The sequence below is a fragment of the Salmo salar genome, chromosome ssa12, assembly GCF_905237065.1.
Source record: "Salmo salar chromosome ssa12, Ssal_v3.1, whole genome shotgun sequence".
In the NCBI taxonomy this organism is placed as follows: Eukaryota; Metazoa; Chordata; class Actinopteri; order Salmoniformes; family Salmonidae; genus Salmo; species Salmo salar.
Window position 1 is genome coordinate 84,696,825 of NC_059453.1, and position 17,226 is coordinate 84,714,050.

At 39.9% G+C, this 17,226-nt stretch overlaps 1 protein-coding gene across 4 annotated transcripts in view; it reads left to right on the forward strand.

Annotated features, from left to right (window-relative positions):
* LOC106566000 (voltage-dependent calcium channel subunit alpha-2/delta-2) overlaps positions 1 to 17,226 on the forward strand; it is a 329,019-nt gene that overhangs the window by 272,982 nt on the left and 38,811 nt on the right. For all 4 annotated transcript variants that reach the window (XM_045691870.1, XM_045691873.1, XM_045691872.1 and 1 more), the window contains 2 exons: positions 13,566 to 13,655; positions 14,557 to 14,622. In XM_045691870.1, the coding sequence (XP_045547826.1) occupies positions 13,566 to 13,655; positions 14,557 to 14,622 (156 nt within the window). The remainder of the gene's footprint in view (positions 1 to 13,565; positions 13,656 to 14,556; positions 14,623 to 17,226) is intronic.

Below are 17,226 nucleotides of genomic sequence, written 5' to 3' on the forward strand. Positions count from 1 at the left end.
TGGTTAACACAGATAGGTTGTTATACACTGCTGCTGTTAACTAAGAGAGGTGTTTATACTGTACACTACTGTTGTTAACACAGAGAGTTGTTTAAACTGTGCACTTCTGTGTTTAACACAGAGAGGTGTTTATACTGTACACTGCTGTGGTTAACACAGGGAAATGTTTATATTGTGCACTACAGTGGTTAACACAGATAGGTGTTTATACTGTACACTACTCTGGTTAACACAGAGAGTTGTTTATACTCTACTGTGGTTAACACAGAGAGGTGTTTATACTGTACACTACTATGGTTATCACAGATAGGTGTTTATACACTACTGTGGTTAACACAGAGAGGTGTTTATTTACACTACTGTGGTTAACACAGAGAGGTGTTTATACACTACTGTGGTTAACACAGAGATTTGTTTATACTGTACACTACTGTTGTTAACACAGAGAGTTGTTTAAACTGTGCACTTCTGTGTTTAACACAGAGAGGTGTTTATACTGTACACTGCTGTGGTTAACACAGAGAAATGTTTATACTGTGCACTACTGTGGTTAACACAGAGAGGTGTTTATACTGTACACTACTGTGGTTAACACAGAGAGGTGTTTATACTCTACTGTGGTTAACACAGAGAGGTGTTTATACTGCACACTACTGTGGTTAACAAAGAGAGGTGTTTATACTGCACACTACTGTTGTTAACACAGAGAGGTGTTTATACACTACTGTGGTTAACACAGAGAGGTGTTTATACTGTACACTACTGTGGTTAACACAGAGAGGTGTTTATACTGTACACTACTGTGGTTAACACAGAGAGGTGTTTATACTCTACTGTGGTTAACACAGAGAGGTGTTTATACTGTACACTACTGTGGTTAACACAGAGAGGTGTTAATACACTACTGTGGTTAACACAGACAGGTGTTTATACTGTACACTACTGTGGTTAACACAGAGAGGTGTTTATACTGTACACTACTGTGGTTAACACAGACAGATGTTTATACTGTACACTACTGTGGTTAACACAGAGAGGTGTTTATACACTACTGTGGTTAACACAGACAGATGTTTATACTGTACACTACTGTGGTTAACACAGAGAGGTGTTTATACTGTACACTACTGTGGTTAACACAGAGAGGTGTTTATACTCTACTGTGGTTAACACAGAGAGGTGTTTATACTGTACACTACTGTGGTTAACACAGAGAGGTGTTTATACACTACTGTGGTTAACACAGAGAGGTGTTTATACTGTACACTACTGTGGTTAACACAGAGAGGTGTTTATACTGTACACTATTGTGGTTAACACAGAGAGATGTTTATACTGTACACTACTGTGGTTAACACAGAGAGGTGTTTATACACTACTGTGGTTAACACAGACAGATGTTTATACTGTACACTACTGTGGTTAACACAGAGAGGTGTTTATACTGTACACTACTGTGGTTAACACAGACAGATGTTTATACTGTGCACAACTGTGGTTAACACAGAGAGGTGATTGTACTGTACACTACTGTGGTTAACACAGACGGATGTTTATACTGTGCACTACTGTGGTTAACACAGAGAGGTGTTTATACTGTACACTACTGTAGTTAACACAGAGAGGTGTTTATACTGATACTGTGGTTAACACAGAGAGTTGTTTATACTCTACTGTGGTTAACACAGAGAGGTGTTTATACTGTACACTACTGTGGTTATCACAGATAGGTGTTTATACACTACTGTGGTTAACACAGAGAGGTGTTTATACTGTACACTACTGTGGTTAACACAGTGAGGTGTTTATACACTACTGTGGTTAAGACAGAGAGGTGATTGTACTGTTCACTACTGTGGTTAACAAAGATAGGTGTTTATACTGTACACTACCGTGGTTAACACAGAGAGGTAAGTATACACTACTGTGGTTAACACAGAGAGGTGATTGTACTGTACACTTCTGTGTTTAACACAGAGAGGTGTTTATACTGTGCACTACTGTGGTTAACACAGAGAGGTGTTTATACTGTACACTACTGTGGTTAACACAGAGAGGTGTATATACACTACTGTGGTTAACACAGAGAGGTGTTTATACACTACTGTGGTTGACACAGAGAGGTGTTTATACTCTACTGTGGTTAACACAGAGAGGGGTTTATACTGTATACTACTGTGGTTATCACAGATAGGTGTTTATACTGTACACTACTGTGGTTAACACAGAGAGGTGTTTATACACTACTGTGGTTAACACAGAGAGGGGTTTATACTGTACACTACTGTGGTTAACACAGAGAGGTGTTTATACACTACTGTGGTTAACACAGAGAGGTGTTTATACACTACTGTGGTTAACACAGAGATGTGTTTCTACTGTACACTACTGTGGTTAACACAGAGAGGTGTTCATACTCTACACTACTGTGGTTAACACAGAGAGGTGTTTATACACTACTGTAGTTAACACAGATAGGTGTTTATACTGTGCACTACTGTGGTTGACACAGAGAGGTGTTTATACACTGCTGTGGTTAACACAGAGAGGTGTGTATACTGTACACTACTGTGGTTAACACAGAGAGGTGTTTATACTGTACACTACTGTGGTTAACACAGAGAGGTGTTTATACTGTACACTACTGTGGTTAACACAGTGAGGTGTTTATACACTACTGTGGATAACACAGAGAGGTGTGTATACTGTACACTACTGTGGTTGACACAGAGAGGTGTTTATACTGTGCACTACTGTGGTTAACAAGAGAGGTGTTTATACTGTACTCTACTGTGGTTAACACAGAGAGGTGTTTATACAGTACACTACTGTGGTTAACACAGATAGGTTGTTATACACTGCTGCGGTTAACTAAGAGAGGTGTTCATACTGTACACTACTGTGGTTAACACAGAGAGGTTTTTATACACTACTGTGGTTAACACAGAGAGGTGTTTATACAGTACACTACTGTGGTTAACACAGATAGGTTGTTATACACTGCTGCTGTTAACTAAGAGAGGTGTTTATACTGTACACTACTGTTGTTAACACAGAGAGTTGTTTAAACTGTGCACTTCTGTGTTTAACACAGAGAGGTGTTTATACTGTACACTACTGTGGTTAACACAGAGAAATGTTTATATTGTGCACTACAGTGGTTAACACAGAGAGGTGTTTATACTGTACACTACTCTGGTTAACACAGAGAGTTGTTTATACTCTACTGTGGTTAACACAGAGAGGTGTTTATACTGTACACTACTGTGGTTATCACATAGAGGTGTTTATACACAACTGTGGTTAACACAGAGAGGTGTTTATACACTACTGTGGTTAACACAGAGAGGTGTTTATACACTACTGTGGTTAACACAGAGATTTGTTTATACTGTACACTACTGTTGTTAACACAGAGAGTTGTTTAAACTGTGCACTACTGTGTTTAACACAGAGAGGTGTTTATACTGTACACTGCTGTGGTTAACACAGAGAAATGTTTATACTGTGCACTACTGTGGTTAACACAGAGAGGTGTTTATACTGTACACTACTGTGGTTAACACAGAGAGGTGTTTATCCTCTACTGTGGTTAACACAGAGAGGTGTTTAAACTGCACACTACTGTGGTTAACAAAGAGAGGTGTTTATACTGCACACTACTGTTGTTAACACAGAGAGGTGTTTATACACTACTGTGGTTAACACAGAGAGGTGTTTATACTGTACACTACTGTGGTTAACACAGAGAGGTGTTTATACTGTACACTACTGTGGTTAACACAGAGAGGTGTTTATACTCTACTGTGGTTAACACAGAGAGGTGTTTATACTGTACACTACTGTGGTTAACACAGAGAGGTGTTTATACACTACTGTGGTTAACACAGAGAGGTGTTTATACTGTACACTACTGTGGTTAACACAGAGAGGTGTTTATACTGTACACTTCTGTGGTTAACACAGAGAGGTGTTTATACTGTACACTACTGTGGTTAACACAGAGAGGTGTTTACGTACACTACTGTGGTTAACACAGAGAGGTGTTTATACTGTACACTACTGTGGTTAACACAGAGAGGTGTTTATACTGTACACTACTGTGGTTAACACAGAGAGGTGTTTATACTGTACACTACTGTGGTTAACACAGAGAGGTGTTTATACTGTACACTACTGTGGTTAACACAGAGAGGTGTTTAGTACACTACTGTGGTTAACACAGAGAGGTGTTTATACTGTACACTACTGTGGTTAACACAGAGAGGTGTTTATACTGTACACTATTGTGGTTAACACAGAGAGATGTTTATACTGTACACTACTGTGGTTAACACAGAGAGGTGTTTATACACTACTGTGGTTAACACAGACAGATGTTTATACTGTACACTACTGTGGTTAACACAGAGAGGTGTTTATACTGTACACTACTGTGGTTAACACAGACAGATGTTTATACTGTGCACAACTATGGTTAACACAGAGCGGTGATTGTACTGTACACTACTGTGGTTAACACAGACGGATGTTTATACTGTGCACTACTGTGGTTAACACAGAGAGGTGTTTATACTGTACACTACTGTGGTTAACACAGAGAGGTGTTTATACTGTACTGTGGTTAACACAGAGAGTTGTTTATACTCTACTGTGGTTAACACAGAGAGGTGTTTATACTGTACACTACTGTGGTTATCACAGATAGGTGTTTATACACTACTGTGGTTAACACAGAGAGGTGTTTATACTGTACACTACTGTGGTTAACACAGTGAGGTGTTTATACACTACTGTGGTTAACACAGAGAGGTGATTGTACTGTACACTACTGTGGTTAACAAAGATAGGTGTTTATACTGTACACTACCGTGGTTAACACAGAGAGGTAATTATACACTACTGTGGTTAACACAGAGAGGTGATTGTACTGTACACTTCTGTGTTTAACACAGAGAGGTGTTTATACTGTGCACTACTGTGGTTAACACAGAGAGGTGTTTATACTGTACACTACTGTGGTTAACACAGAGAGGTGTATATACACTACTGTGGTTAACACAGAGAGGTGTTTATACACTACTGTGGTTGACACAGAGAGGTGTTTATACTCTACTGTGGTTAACACAGAGAGGGGTTTATACTGTATACTACTGTGGTTATCACAGATAGGTGTTTATACTGTACACTACTGTGGTTAACACAGAGAGGTGTTTATACACTACTGTGGTTAACAGAGAGAGGGGTTTATACAGTGCACTACTGTGGTTAAGACAGAGAGGTGTTTATACTGTACACTACTGTGGTTAACACAGAGAGGTGTTTTTACACTACTGTGGTTAACACAGAGATGTGTTTCTACTGTACACTACTGTGGTTAACACAGAGAGGTGTTCATACTGTACACTACTGTGGTTAACACAGAGAGGTGTTTATACCCTACTGTAGTTAACACAGATAGGTGTTTATACTGTGCACTACTGTGGTTGACACAGAGAGGTGTTTATACACTGCTGTGGTTAACACAGAGAGGTGTTTATACTGTACACTACTGTGGTTAATACAGAGAAGTGTTTAGACACTACTGTGGTTAACACAGAGAGGTGTTTATACTGTACACTACTGTGGTTAATACAGAGAAGTGTTTAGACACTACTGTGGATAACACAGAGAGGTGTGTATACTGTACACTACTGTGGTTGACACAGAGAGGTGTTTATACTGTGCACTACTGTGGTTAACAAGAGAGGTGTTTATACTGTACTCTACTGTGGTTAACACAGAGAGGTGTTTATACAGTACACTACTGTGGTTAACACAGATAGGTTGTTATACACTGCTGCGGTTAACTAAGAGAGGTGTTCATACTGTACACTACTGTGGTTAACACAGAGAGGTTTTTATACACTACTGTGGTTAACACAGAGAGGTGTTTATACAGTACACTACTGTGGTTAACACAGATAGGTTGTTATACACTGCTGCGGTTAACTAAGAGAGGTGTTCATACTGTACACTACTGTGGTTAACACAGAGAGTTGTTTAAACTGTGCACTTCTGTGTTTAACACAGAGAGGTGTTTATACTGTACACTGCTGTGGTTAACACAGAGAAATGTTTATATTGTGCACTACAGTGGTTAACACAGAGAGGTGTTTATACTGTACACTACTGTGGTTAACACAGAGAGTTGTTTATACTCTACTGTGGTTAACACAGAGAGGTGTTTATACTGTACACTACTGTGGTTAACACATATAGGTGTTTATACACTACTGTGGTTAACACAGAGAGGTGTTTATACACTACTGTGGTTAACACAGAGAGGTGTTTATACACTACTGTGGTTAACATAGAGATTTGTTTATACTGTACACTACTGTTGTTAACACAGAGAGGTGTTTAAACTGTGCACTACTGTGTTTAACACAGAGAGGTGTTTATACTGTACACTGCTGTGGTTAACACAGAGAAGTGTTTATACTGTGCACTACTGTGGTTAACACAGAGAGGTGTTTATACTGTACACTACTGTGGTTAACACAGAGAGGTGTTTATACACTACTGTGGTTAACACAGAGAGGTGTTTAAACTGCACACTACTGTGGTTAACAAAGAGAGGTGTTTATACTGCACACTACTGTGGTTAACACAGAGAGGTGTTTATACACTACTGTGGTTAACACAGAGAGGTGTTTATACTGTATACTACTGTGGTTAACACAGAGAGGTGTTTATACTGTACACTACTGTGGTTAACACAGAGAGGTGTTTATACACAACTGTGGTTAACACAGAGAGGTGTTTATACACTACTGTTGTTAACACAGAGAGGTGTTTGTACTGTACACTACTGTGGTTAACACAGAGAGGTGTTTATACACTACTGTGGTTAACACAGAGAGGTGTTTATACTGTACACTACTGTGGTTAACACAGAGAGGTGTTTATACACTACTGTGGTTAACACAGAGAGGTGTTTATACACTACTGTGGTTAACACAGAGAGGTGTTTATACACTACTGTGGTTAACACAGAGATTTGTTTATACTGTACACTACTGTTGTTAACACAGAGAGGTGTTTATACTGTACACTGCTGTGTTTAACACAGAGAGGTGTTTATACTGTACACTGCTGTGGTTAACACAGAGAAGTGTTTATACTGGCACTACTGTGGTTAACACAGAGAGGTGTTTATACTGTACACTACTGTGGTTAACACAGAGAGGTGTTTATACTCTACTGTGGTTAACACAGAGAGGTGTTTATACTGTACACTACTGTGGTTAACACAGTGAGGTGTTTATACACTACTGTGGTTAACACAGAGAGGTGTTTATACTGTACACTACTGTGGTTATCACAGATAGGTGTTTATACACTACTGTGGTTAACACAGAGAGGTGTTTATACTGTACACTACTGTGGTTAACACAGAGAGGTGTTTATACACTACTGTGGTTAACACAGAGAGGTGTTTATACTGTACACTACTGTGGTTAACACAGAGAGGTGTTTATTACACTACTGTGGTTAACACAGAGAGGTGTTTATACTGTACACTACTGTGGTTAACACAGAGAGGTGTTTATACTGTACACTACTGTGGTTAACACAGAGAGATGTTTATACTGTACACTACTGTGGTTAACACAGAGAGGTGTTTATATGTACACTACTGTGGTTAACACAGAGAGGTGTTTATACTGTACACTACTGTGGTTAACACAGAGAGGTGTTTATACTGTACACTACTGTGGTTAACACAGAGAGGTGTTTATACTCTACTGTGGTTAACACAGAGAGGTGTTTATACTGTACACTACTGTGGTTAACACAGAGAGGTGTTTATTACACTACTGTGGTTAACACAGAGAGGTGTTTATACTGTACACTACTGTGGTTAACACAGAGAGGTGTTTATACTGTACACTATTGTGGTTAACACAGAGAGGTGTTTATACTGTACACTACTGTGGTTAACACAGAGAGGTGTTTATACACTACTGTGGTTAACACAGAGAGGTGTTTATACTGTACACTACTGTGGTTAACACAGAGAGGTGTTTATACTGTACACTACTGTGGTTAACACAGAGAGGTGTTTATACTGTGCACAACTATGGTTAACACAGAGAGGTGATTGTACTGTACACTACTGTGGTTAACACAGAGAGGTGTTTATACTGTGCACTACTGTGGTTAACACAGAGAGGTGTTTATACTGTACACTACTGTGGTTAACACAGAGAGGTGTTTATACAGACTACTGTGGTTAACACAGAGAGGTGTTTATACTGCCTACTGTGGTTAACACAGAGAGGTGTTTATACTGTACACTACTGTGGTTAACAAAGAGAGGTGTTTATACACTACTGTGGTTAACACAGAGAGGTGTTTATACTGTACACTACTGTGGTTAACACAGAGAGGTGTTTATATGTACACTACTGTGGTTAACACAGAGAGGTGATTGTACTGTTCACTACTGTGGTTAACAAAGATAGGTGTTTATACTGTACACTACTGTGGTTAACACAGAGAGGTGTTTATTACACTACTGTGGTTAACACAGAGAGGTGATTGTACTGTACACTTCTGTGGTTAACACAGAGAGGTGTTTATACTGTGCACTACTGTGGTTAAGACAGAGAGGTGTTTATACTGTACACTACTGTGGTTAACACAGAGAGGTGTTTATACACTACTGTGGTTAACACAGAGAGGTGTTTATACAGTACACTACTGTGGTTAACACAGAGAGGTGTTTATACTCTACTGTGGTTAACACAGAGAGGTGTTTATACTGTACACTACTGTGGTTAACACAGATAGGTGTTTATACTGTACACTACTGTGGTTAACACAGAGAGGTGTTTATACACTACTGTGGTTAACACAGAGAGGTGTTTATACTGTACACTACTGTGGTTAACACAGAGAGGTGTTTATACTGTACACTACTGTGGTTAACACAGAGAGGTGTTTATACACTACTGTGGTTAACACAGAGAGGTGTTTATACTCTACTGTGGTTAACACAGAGAGGGTTTTATACACTACTGTGGTTAACACAGAGAGGTGTTTATACTGTACACTACTGTGGTTAACACAGTGAGGTGTTTATACACTACTGTGGTTAACACAGAGAGGTGTTTATACTGTACACTACTGTGGTTAACACAGAGAGGTGTTTATACTGTACACTACTGTGGTTAACACAGAGAGGTGTTTATCTGTACACTACTGTGGTTAACACAGAGAGGTGTTTATACTGTACACTACTGTGGTTAACACAGAGAGGTGTTTATACTGTACACTACTGTGGTTAACACAGAGAGGTGTTTATACACTACTGTGGTTAACACAGAGAGGTGTTTATACTGTACACTACTGTGGTTAACACAGAGAGGTGTTTATACTGTACACTACTGTGGTTAACACAGAGAGGTGTTTATACACTGCTGTGGTTAACACAGAGAGGTGTTCATACTGTACACTACTGTGGTTAACACAGAGAGGGGTTTATTCACTACTGTGGTTAACACATAGAGGTGTTTATACTGTACACTACTGTGGTTAACACAGAGAGGTGTTTATACTGTGCACTACTGTGGTTAACACAGAGAGGTGTTTATACTGTACACTACTGTGGTTAACACAGAGAGGTGTTTATACACTACTGTGGTTAACACAGAGAGGTGTTTATACACTACTGTGGTTAACACAGAGAGGTGTTTATACACTACTGTGGTTAACACAGAGAGGTGTTTATACACTACTGTGGTTAACACAGAGAGGTGTTTATACTGTACACTACTGTGGTTAACACAGAGAGGTGTTATATACACTACTGTGGTTAACACAGAGAGGTGTTTAACGTACACTACTGTGGTTAACACAGAGAGGTGTTTATACTGTACACTACTGTGGTTAACACAGAGAGGTGTTTATGTACACTACTGTGGATAACACAGAGAGGTGTTTAACTGTACACTACTGTGGTTAACACAGAGAGGTGTTTATACTGTATACTACTGTGGTTAACACAGTGAGGTGTTTATACACTGCTGCGGTTAACTCAGAGAGGTGTTCATACTGTACACTACTGTGGTTAACACAGAGAGGGGTTTATTCACTACTGTGGTTAACACATAGAAGTGTTTATACACTACTGTGGTTAACTCAGAGAGGTGTTTATACAGTACACTACTGTGGTTAACACAGAGAGGTGTTTATACACTACTGTGGTTAACACAGAGAGGTGTTTATACAGTACTGTGGTTAACACAGAGAGGTGTTTATACTGTACACTACTATGGTTAACACAGAGAGGTGTTGATACACTGCTGTGGTTAACACAGAGAGGTGTTTATACACTACTGTGGTTAACACAGAGAGGTGTTTATACACTACTGTGGTTAACATAGAGAGGTGTTTATACACTACTGTGGTTAACACAGAGAGATGTTTATACTGTACACTGCTGTGGTTAACACAGAGATGTTTTTATTCACTGCTGTGGTTAACACAGAGAGGTGTTTATACACTGCTGTGGTCTACACAGAGAGGTGTTTATACACTGCTGTGGTTAACACAGAGAGGTTTTTATACACTACTGTGTTTAACACAGAGAGGTATTTATACACTACTGTTGTTAACATAGAGAGGTGTTTATACACTACTGTGGTTAACACAGAGAGATGTTTATACGGTACACTACTGTGGTTAACACAGAGAGATGTTTATACTGTTCACTACTGTGGTTAACACAGAGAGGTGTTTATACACTGCTGTGGTTAACACAGAGAGGTGTTTTCACACTGCTGTGGTTAACCTGTCTGGGAACCTAGGACGTTTGCGTCCCACTCTAGTCAACAGCCAGTGGAATCGCGTCGCGCGAAATACAAATACCTCATAAATGCTATAACTTCAATTTCTCAACCATATGTCTATTTTATACCATTTTATAGATACATCTCTCCTGAATCGAACCACGTTGTCCGATTTCAAAAAGGCTTTACAACAACAGCAAAACATTAGATTATGTTAGGAGAGTACCTTGCCAAAAATAATCACACTGCCATTTTCAAAGCAACTAGCATGCATCAGAAATACCCAAAACACAGCTAAATGCAGCACTAACCTTTGACAATCTTCATCAGATGTCACTCCTAGGACATTATGTTACACAATACATGCATTTTTTGTTCGATAAAGTTCATATTTATATATAAAAACATCATTTTACATCGGCGCGTGACGTTCAGAAAATATTTTCCCTCAAATGCTTCCGGTGAATCAGCGCTACAATTTACAAAATTACTATTCGAAAACATTGGTCAAATATAATATTGTCATTCAAAGAATTATAGATTAACATCTCGTGAATGCAACCGCATTGCCAGATTTAAAAATAACTTTTACACTTTGCAATAAACGAGGTGCTATGCTCAGAAAAATAGGCTAGGCGATACATGTTAGCGCCATCTTGGAGTCATCTAAAATCAAATATACTATTGTAAATATTCACTTACCTTTGATTATCTTCATCAGAAGGCACTTCCAGGAATCCCAGGTCCACAACAAATGTAGTTTTGTTAGAAAAAGTTAATAATTTATGTCCCAATAGCTCCTTCTTGTTAGCGCGTTCCGAAGGCTACTCAAAATGTACGAGGCACGCGGGACTTGTCATCACGAATGTGCAAAAAATATATATTTACGTTCGTTCAAATATGTCAAACGTTGTATAACATAAATCTTTAGGGCCTTTTTCAATCAGAGCTTCAATAATATTCAAGGCGGACGATTGCATTGTCTATCTAAACGTTTCGGAACGAGAGGGTACCCATGGGCGCCCGCGTCATAGTAGTAATGGCCCTCCCTCTATGACCAACTTTCCATGCCTCTCGTTTGGTCTGTTTTTAACGGAGAAGACTCAAACCACTTTGTAAAGACTGTTGACATCAAGTGGAAGCCTTAGGAAGTGCTAAATGAATCCTAACTCACGGTGTGTTTCATAGGCAAAGTGTTGAAGGTGATTCCACAAATCAGATTTCCACTTCCTGCCTGGAATCTTCTCAGGTTTTTTCCTGCCATATGAGTTCTGTTATACTCACAGACATCATTCAAACAGTTTTAGAAACTTTAGAGTGTTTTCTATCCAAATCTACTAATTATATGCATATTCTAGTTACTGGGCAGGAGTAGTAACCAGATTAAATCGGGTACGTTTTTTATCCGGCCGTGCAAATACTGCCCCCTAGCCCCAGAGAGGTGTTTTGACACTGCTGTGGTTAACACAGAGAGGTGTTTTGACACTGCTGTGGTTAACACAGAGAGGTGTTTTCGCACAGCTGTGGTTAACACAGAGAGGTGTTTTCACACTGCTGTTGTTAACACAGAGAGGTGTTTTCACACTGCTGTTGTTAACACAGAGAGGTGTTTTCACACTGCTGTTGTTAACACAGAGAGGTGTTTTCACACTGCTGTTGTTAACACAGAGAGGTGTTTTCACACTGCTGTTGTTAACACAGAGAGGTGTTTTCACACTGCTGTTGTTAACACAGAGAGGTGTTTTCACACTGCTGTTGTTAACACAGAGAGGTGTTTTCACACTGCTGTGGTTAACACAGAGAGGTGTTTTCACACTGCTGTTGTTAACACAGAGAGGTGTTTTCACACTGCTGTTGTTAACACAGAGAGGTGTTTTCACACTGCTGTGGTTAACACAGAGAGGTGTTTTCACACTGCTGTGGTTAACACAGAGAGGTGTTTTCACACTGCTGTTGTTAACACAGAGAGGTGTTTTCACACTGCTGTGGTTAACACAGAGAGGTGTTTTGACACTGCTGTGGTTAACACAGAGAGGTGTTTTCACACTGCTGTGGTTAACACAGAGAGGTGTTTTCGCACTGCTGTGGTTAACACAGAGAGGTTTTTATACACTGCTTTGGTTAACACAGAGAGCCAGTGGGAGATTGGCATGTTTGTGCCACGTGCCTCTGACACTCCTAATGTGTTTTTAGTAGCTGCTTCATATTGATGAATAATGGCCCTAAATGTCTAAAGACTGTTCACAGGCTGTACTGCTTCTCAGGCCTGGGCTGATTCTACTGTTGGCCCTCAGGTTTATAAGACAGTGAGAAGACTTGTAAGGGTCTTATAGTTTTACGATGAATAAGTGTGACATGCTCTTAATCCCCCTCCCCCCCCCCTGTTGTTTTGCGCGATGCAACGAGGAGTTCCTGGATACAGCCCTTAGCCGTGGTATATTACCACAAACCCCTGACATGCCTTATTGCTATTATGAACTGGTTACCAACAGTAATTAGAGCAGTATAAATAAATGTTTTGTCATACCCGTGGTATACGGTCTGATATACTACGGCTGTCAGCCAATCAATTCAGGGCTCTAACAACCCAGTTAATAAAGCAATATATGGTGTGTGTGTGTGGTGTGGTGTGGTGTGGTGTGGTGTGTGTGTGTGTGTGTGTGTGTGTGTGTGTTTGTTTGTTTGTTTGTCATTTCTCTGATGTGTGTGTTCTCCTCCCTGTCTCAGGAGTACCTGGATGTGCTGGGTCGGCCCATGGTGCTGGCTGGGCCCAAGGCCAAGCAGGTCCAATGGACCAACGTCTACCAGGATGCTCTGGTAAGCCACAAACTATCCCACTGAGGAGTAGCAACACAAGTGTCACGTTACAGTACATTACTGCAATGTACTGTATTATCTATGCATATATATCGCTGTTTATTATCTATTATTACAGTATATAGCTTCGTTATTGTTATTTTATTGTTTTACTTTTTTTTCTTAAAACTGCATTGTTGGTTAAGGGCTTGTAAGTAAGCATTTCCCTTCTACACCTGCTGTATTCGGCGAATGTGACAAATTAAATTGGATTTCATTTGATTTCATTCATTTCTGTTTTAATACTAAGACCATTGTAATGCAGTACTAGCCAAAAACGGAAACCCTTTAGAACTAGTTGCTTACAAACTTCTACTTTGAGTCCTACCTATAACATAGCTATGTTTGAGATTAAAAACCACTATATAGTGCCTCCTGAGTGGCGCAGTGGTCTAAGGCACTGCATTGCAGTGCAAGCTGTGCCACTAGAAATTCTGGGTTCGCAACCGGGAGACCCATGGGGCGGCGCACAATTGGCCCAGTGTCGTCTGTGTTAGGCGAGGGTTTGGCTGGCAGGGATGTCCTTGTCCCATCGCGCACTAGCGACTCCTGTAGGGGGGCGGGTGCAGTGCATGCTGACACAGTCACCAGGTGTACAGTGTCTCCTCTGATTGGTGAGTCTGGGTTAAGTGGGCATTGTGTCAAGAAACAATACGCCTTGGTTGGGTTGTTTCGGAAGGCGCATGGTTATCGACCTTTGCTGAGTCTGTATGGGAGTTGCAGCGACAAGACTGTAACTATCAATTGGATATCATGAAATTGGGGGGAAAAAGTATAATTATTATTTTTTTAAACATTATATAGATGCTAACACAATCTTCTGAAGTCCCACATACTGAGACGTTGATGTTTGTGTGTTCAGGGTCTGGGTCTGGTCATAACTGGGACCATGCCAGTCTTCAACCTCACCGCTGATGCAAACTCTCAGGTAAATATCAGCAGGAGCATGAAGCTCAGGGTTTACACTGATTAACAAATTAATAGACTTGTTATTGCACCGTTCATTTTCAAATGGTCTCAGGGCCATTAGAAAAAGTATTTCTGTCTTCTGTGGCTCTTTGAGGACCACAAAAATAAATACATAAACAGATATTGCATCAGTACTGAGCCATAACTTAGATACAGATTTCCCATTTGAGAGCAAACTGATTTGCATCATTGTAAAACAACAGGAATCCTGACTGCACAACAGTCCCTTCTGTGTCTATAACTCCCTAATGTTGGCCATCAGTCATGTCTAATGGCATCCTCCCATCCTGGTGCACCGACCGACTGCAGGGCAACACTTACCCCCTGAGGTGGCAACAGGCCCAGCAGCTTTGAGAACCATATTTTTCTTAGAGCTTGGTGAGAGCGTGGTTGTCCAATGGTTATTTAGCATACAACCTTCACACAACATTCTGGGAATGGTGCAGGATAGTTGCTTGGCTCTGGAACATTCTCAACACATTTAAGGAACTTGACAAAATAACATTATTTTCTTTGTATTTCATTACTTTAACAGAATGTTTCCGAAAAGTTCAAACATGGTAACATTTTTGTTAATGTTCTAGGAACGTACTCCAACTGGTTTGACATTGGGAGAGTTCTCAACTAGTTCAGAGAACGTTAAGAAACAACGTTATTCTGTGGGAATTTCAGTACTTCAACATGTTTCCTACAGGTTTCCTCATGGTTCTATTTAAAGTCATGTTCTCAGAACATTAATAAAACTTTTAATAAAAACCACTAGAAAACATTAGCAACTTTCAATGTTAAAAAGAGATACTTTCCGTTTTCAGTGTGAACAAAACACTCTCTATCCTCTATCTTGTTGAGTGTGTTCCGGAGACACCTGAAACCCCACCTCTTCAAGGAATACCTGGGATAGGATAAAGTAATCCTTCTAACCCCCCCCTTAAAAGATTTAGATGCACTATTGTAAAGTGGTTGTTCCACTGGATATTATAGGTGAATGCACCAATTTGTAAGTCGCTCTGGATAAGAGCGTCTGCTAAATGACTAAAATGTAAATGTAAAATGTTGACCACGGCCAATAATTGGCCTCACTTGATGTTAATGAATGCTTGTGGGGCGGCAGGTAACCTAGTGGTTAGAGCGTTGGGCCAGTAACCAAAAGATTGCTAGATCGAATCCCTGAGCTGACAAGGTAAAAATATGTTGTTCTACCCCTGAAGAAGGTAGGCCATCATTGTAAATAAGAATTTGTTCTTAACTGACTTGCCTAGTTAAATAGAAATGTGGTCTTTTTTAATAAACTAAAACGCTTTGTTAAAAAACATTGTGGTGGGGCAGTGGACTAATTCCATGGATAGAGAACAGAAGATCGTAGGTTTGAATCTCACTAATAAAAAAATAAATGTGTTTGCGATTAATGCCTATAATGAATTTCCATGTGTCCTATCTGTGCTTGGAGTTGAAAACAGTTAAACTAAGATAGCAGTGTTTTTAAAATTCTTATTGAAACATTCAGTGAAAGTTTTAAGGAAGTTATTCAAAAACCTCCAAATAAACTATAAAACTTTCAGGGAACCATAGTAAAAGGTTCTCAGAATCTCCCTGCAACCTAAAAATGTATGTTCCCAGAACAGGTAAAATATTCACTTCCGTTCTGTTTTACCGGTCAGGAAACTCATGGCTTCGTTCCTAGAACCAATGGGAAACCAAAAACGTACATTCCCACAACTTCCAAGGAACCAAATGTGCTAGCTGGATAGTGCTGGCTTGAATGTTTTCTTTCGAGCATAGTTCCAGCAACTATGGTGGATGCATCACCAGGCCAGCCCAGTACAGCTCGGTTTGGTTTGGCTCCCTGTATTGTGAATCAGGCTTCAGTGTACTGTACATGTACATCTTCAGCCATACTGTTCGTTAGCTCCCATTGAATCAACTATTCAAATCGAATGAAAAAAATATTGACTCTTGAGATAATCACACCTAACAATAGGACACTGGCGACGGAGAGGATGGCTGCCGTTTTACGGGCTCTTAACAACTGTGCTATTTTGTGTGTTTTTTTCACATTGTTTGTAACTTATTTTGTACATAATGTTGCTGCTACCATCTCTTATGACCGAAAAGAGCTTCTGGATATCAGAAGAGCGATTACTCACCTCGAACTGGACAAAGATTTTTTTTTTTTATGAGTCCGACGCGAAGGATATACTGCTTCTCTGAGACCAGGCCCAAATCCCTGTCATTTGCATGAAGAAAATACGTAAATACAGGGGGCGGAGACCGGGGTGCCTTGCTAGAATTCATTGGCTAGTGGGTAACCCCCCTGTATCATCCGTTCTATTGGCCAACGTGCAATCACTGGAGAATTGTAGCGCTCCTATGTGTGGCTGGTGTAGAGAGTCAGGCACAGGACAGCAGATATGAGTAATTATTGTACTTTTACTCAAAATGTCAAATATACAAAGTAACAAATACACGCACACCATGACAGACCGAAAATACAATAAACAATCACTCACAAAAACCCATGGGGGAACAGAGGGTTAGATAATTAAACAGTAATTGTGGGATTGAA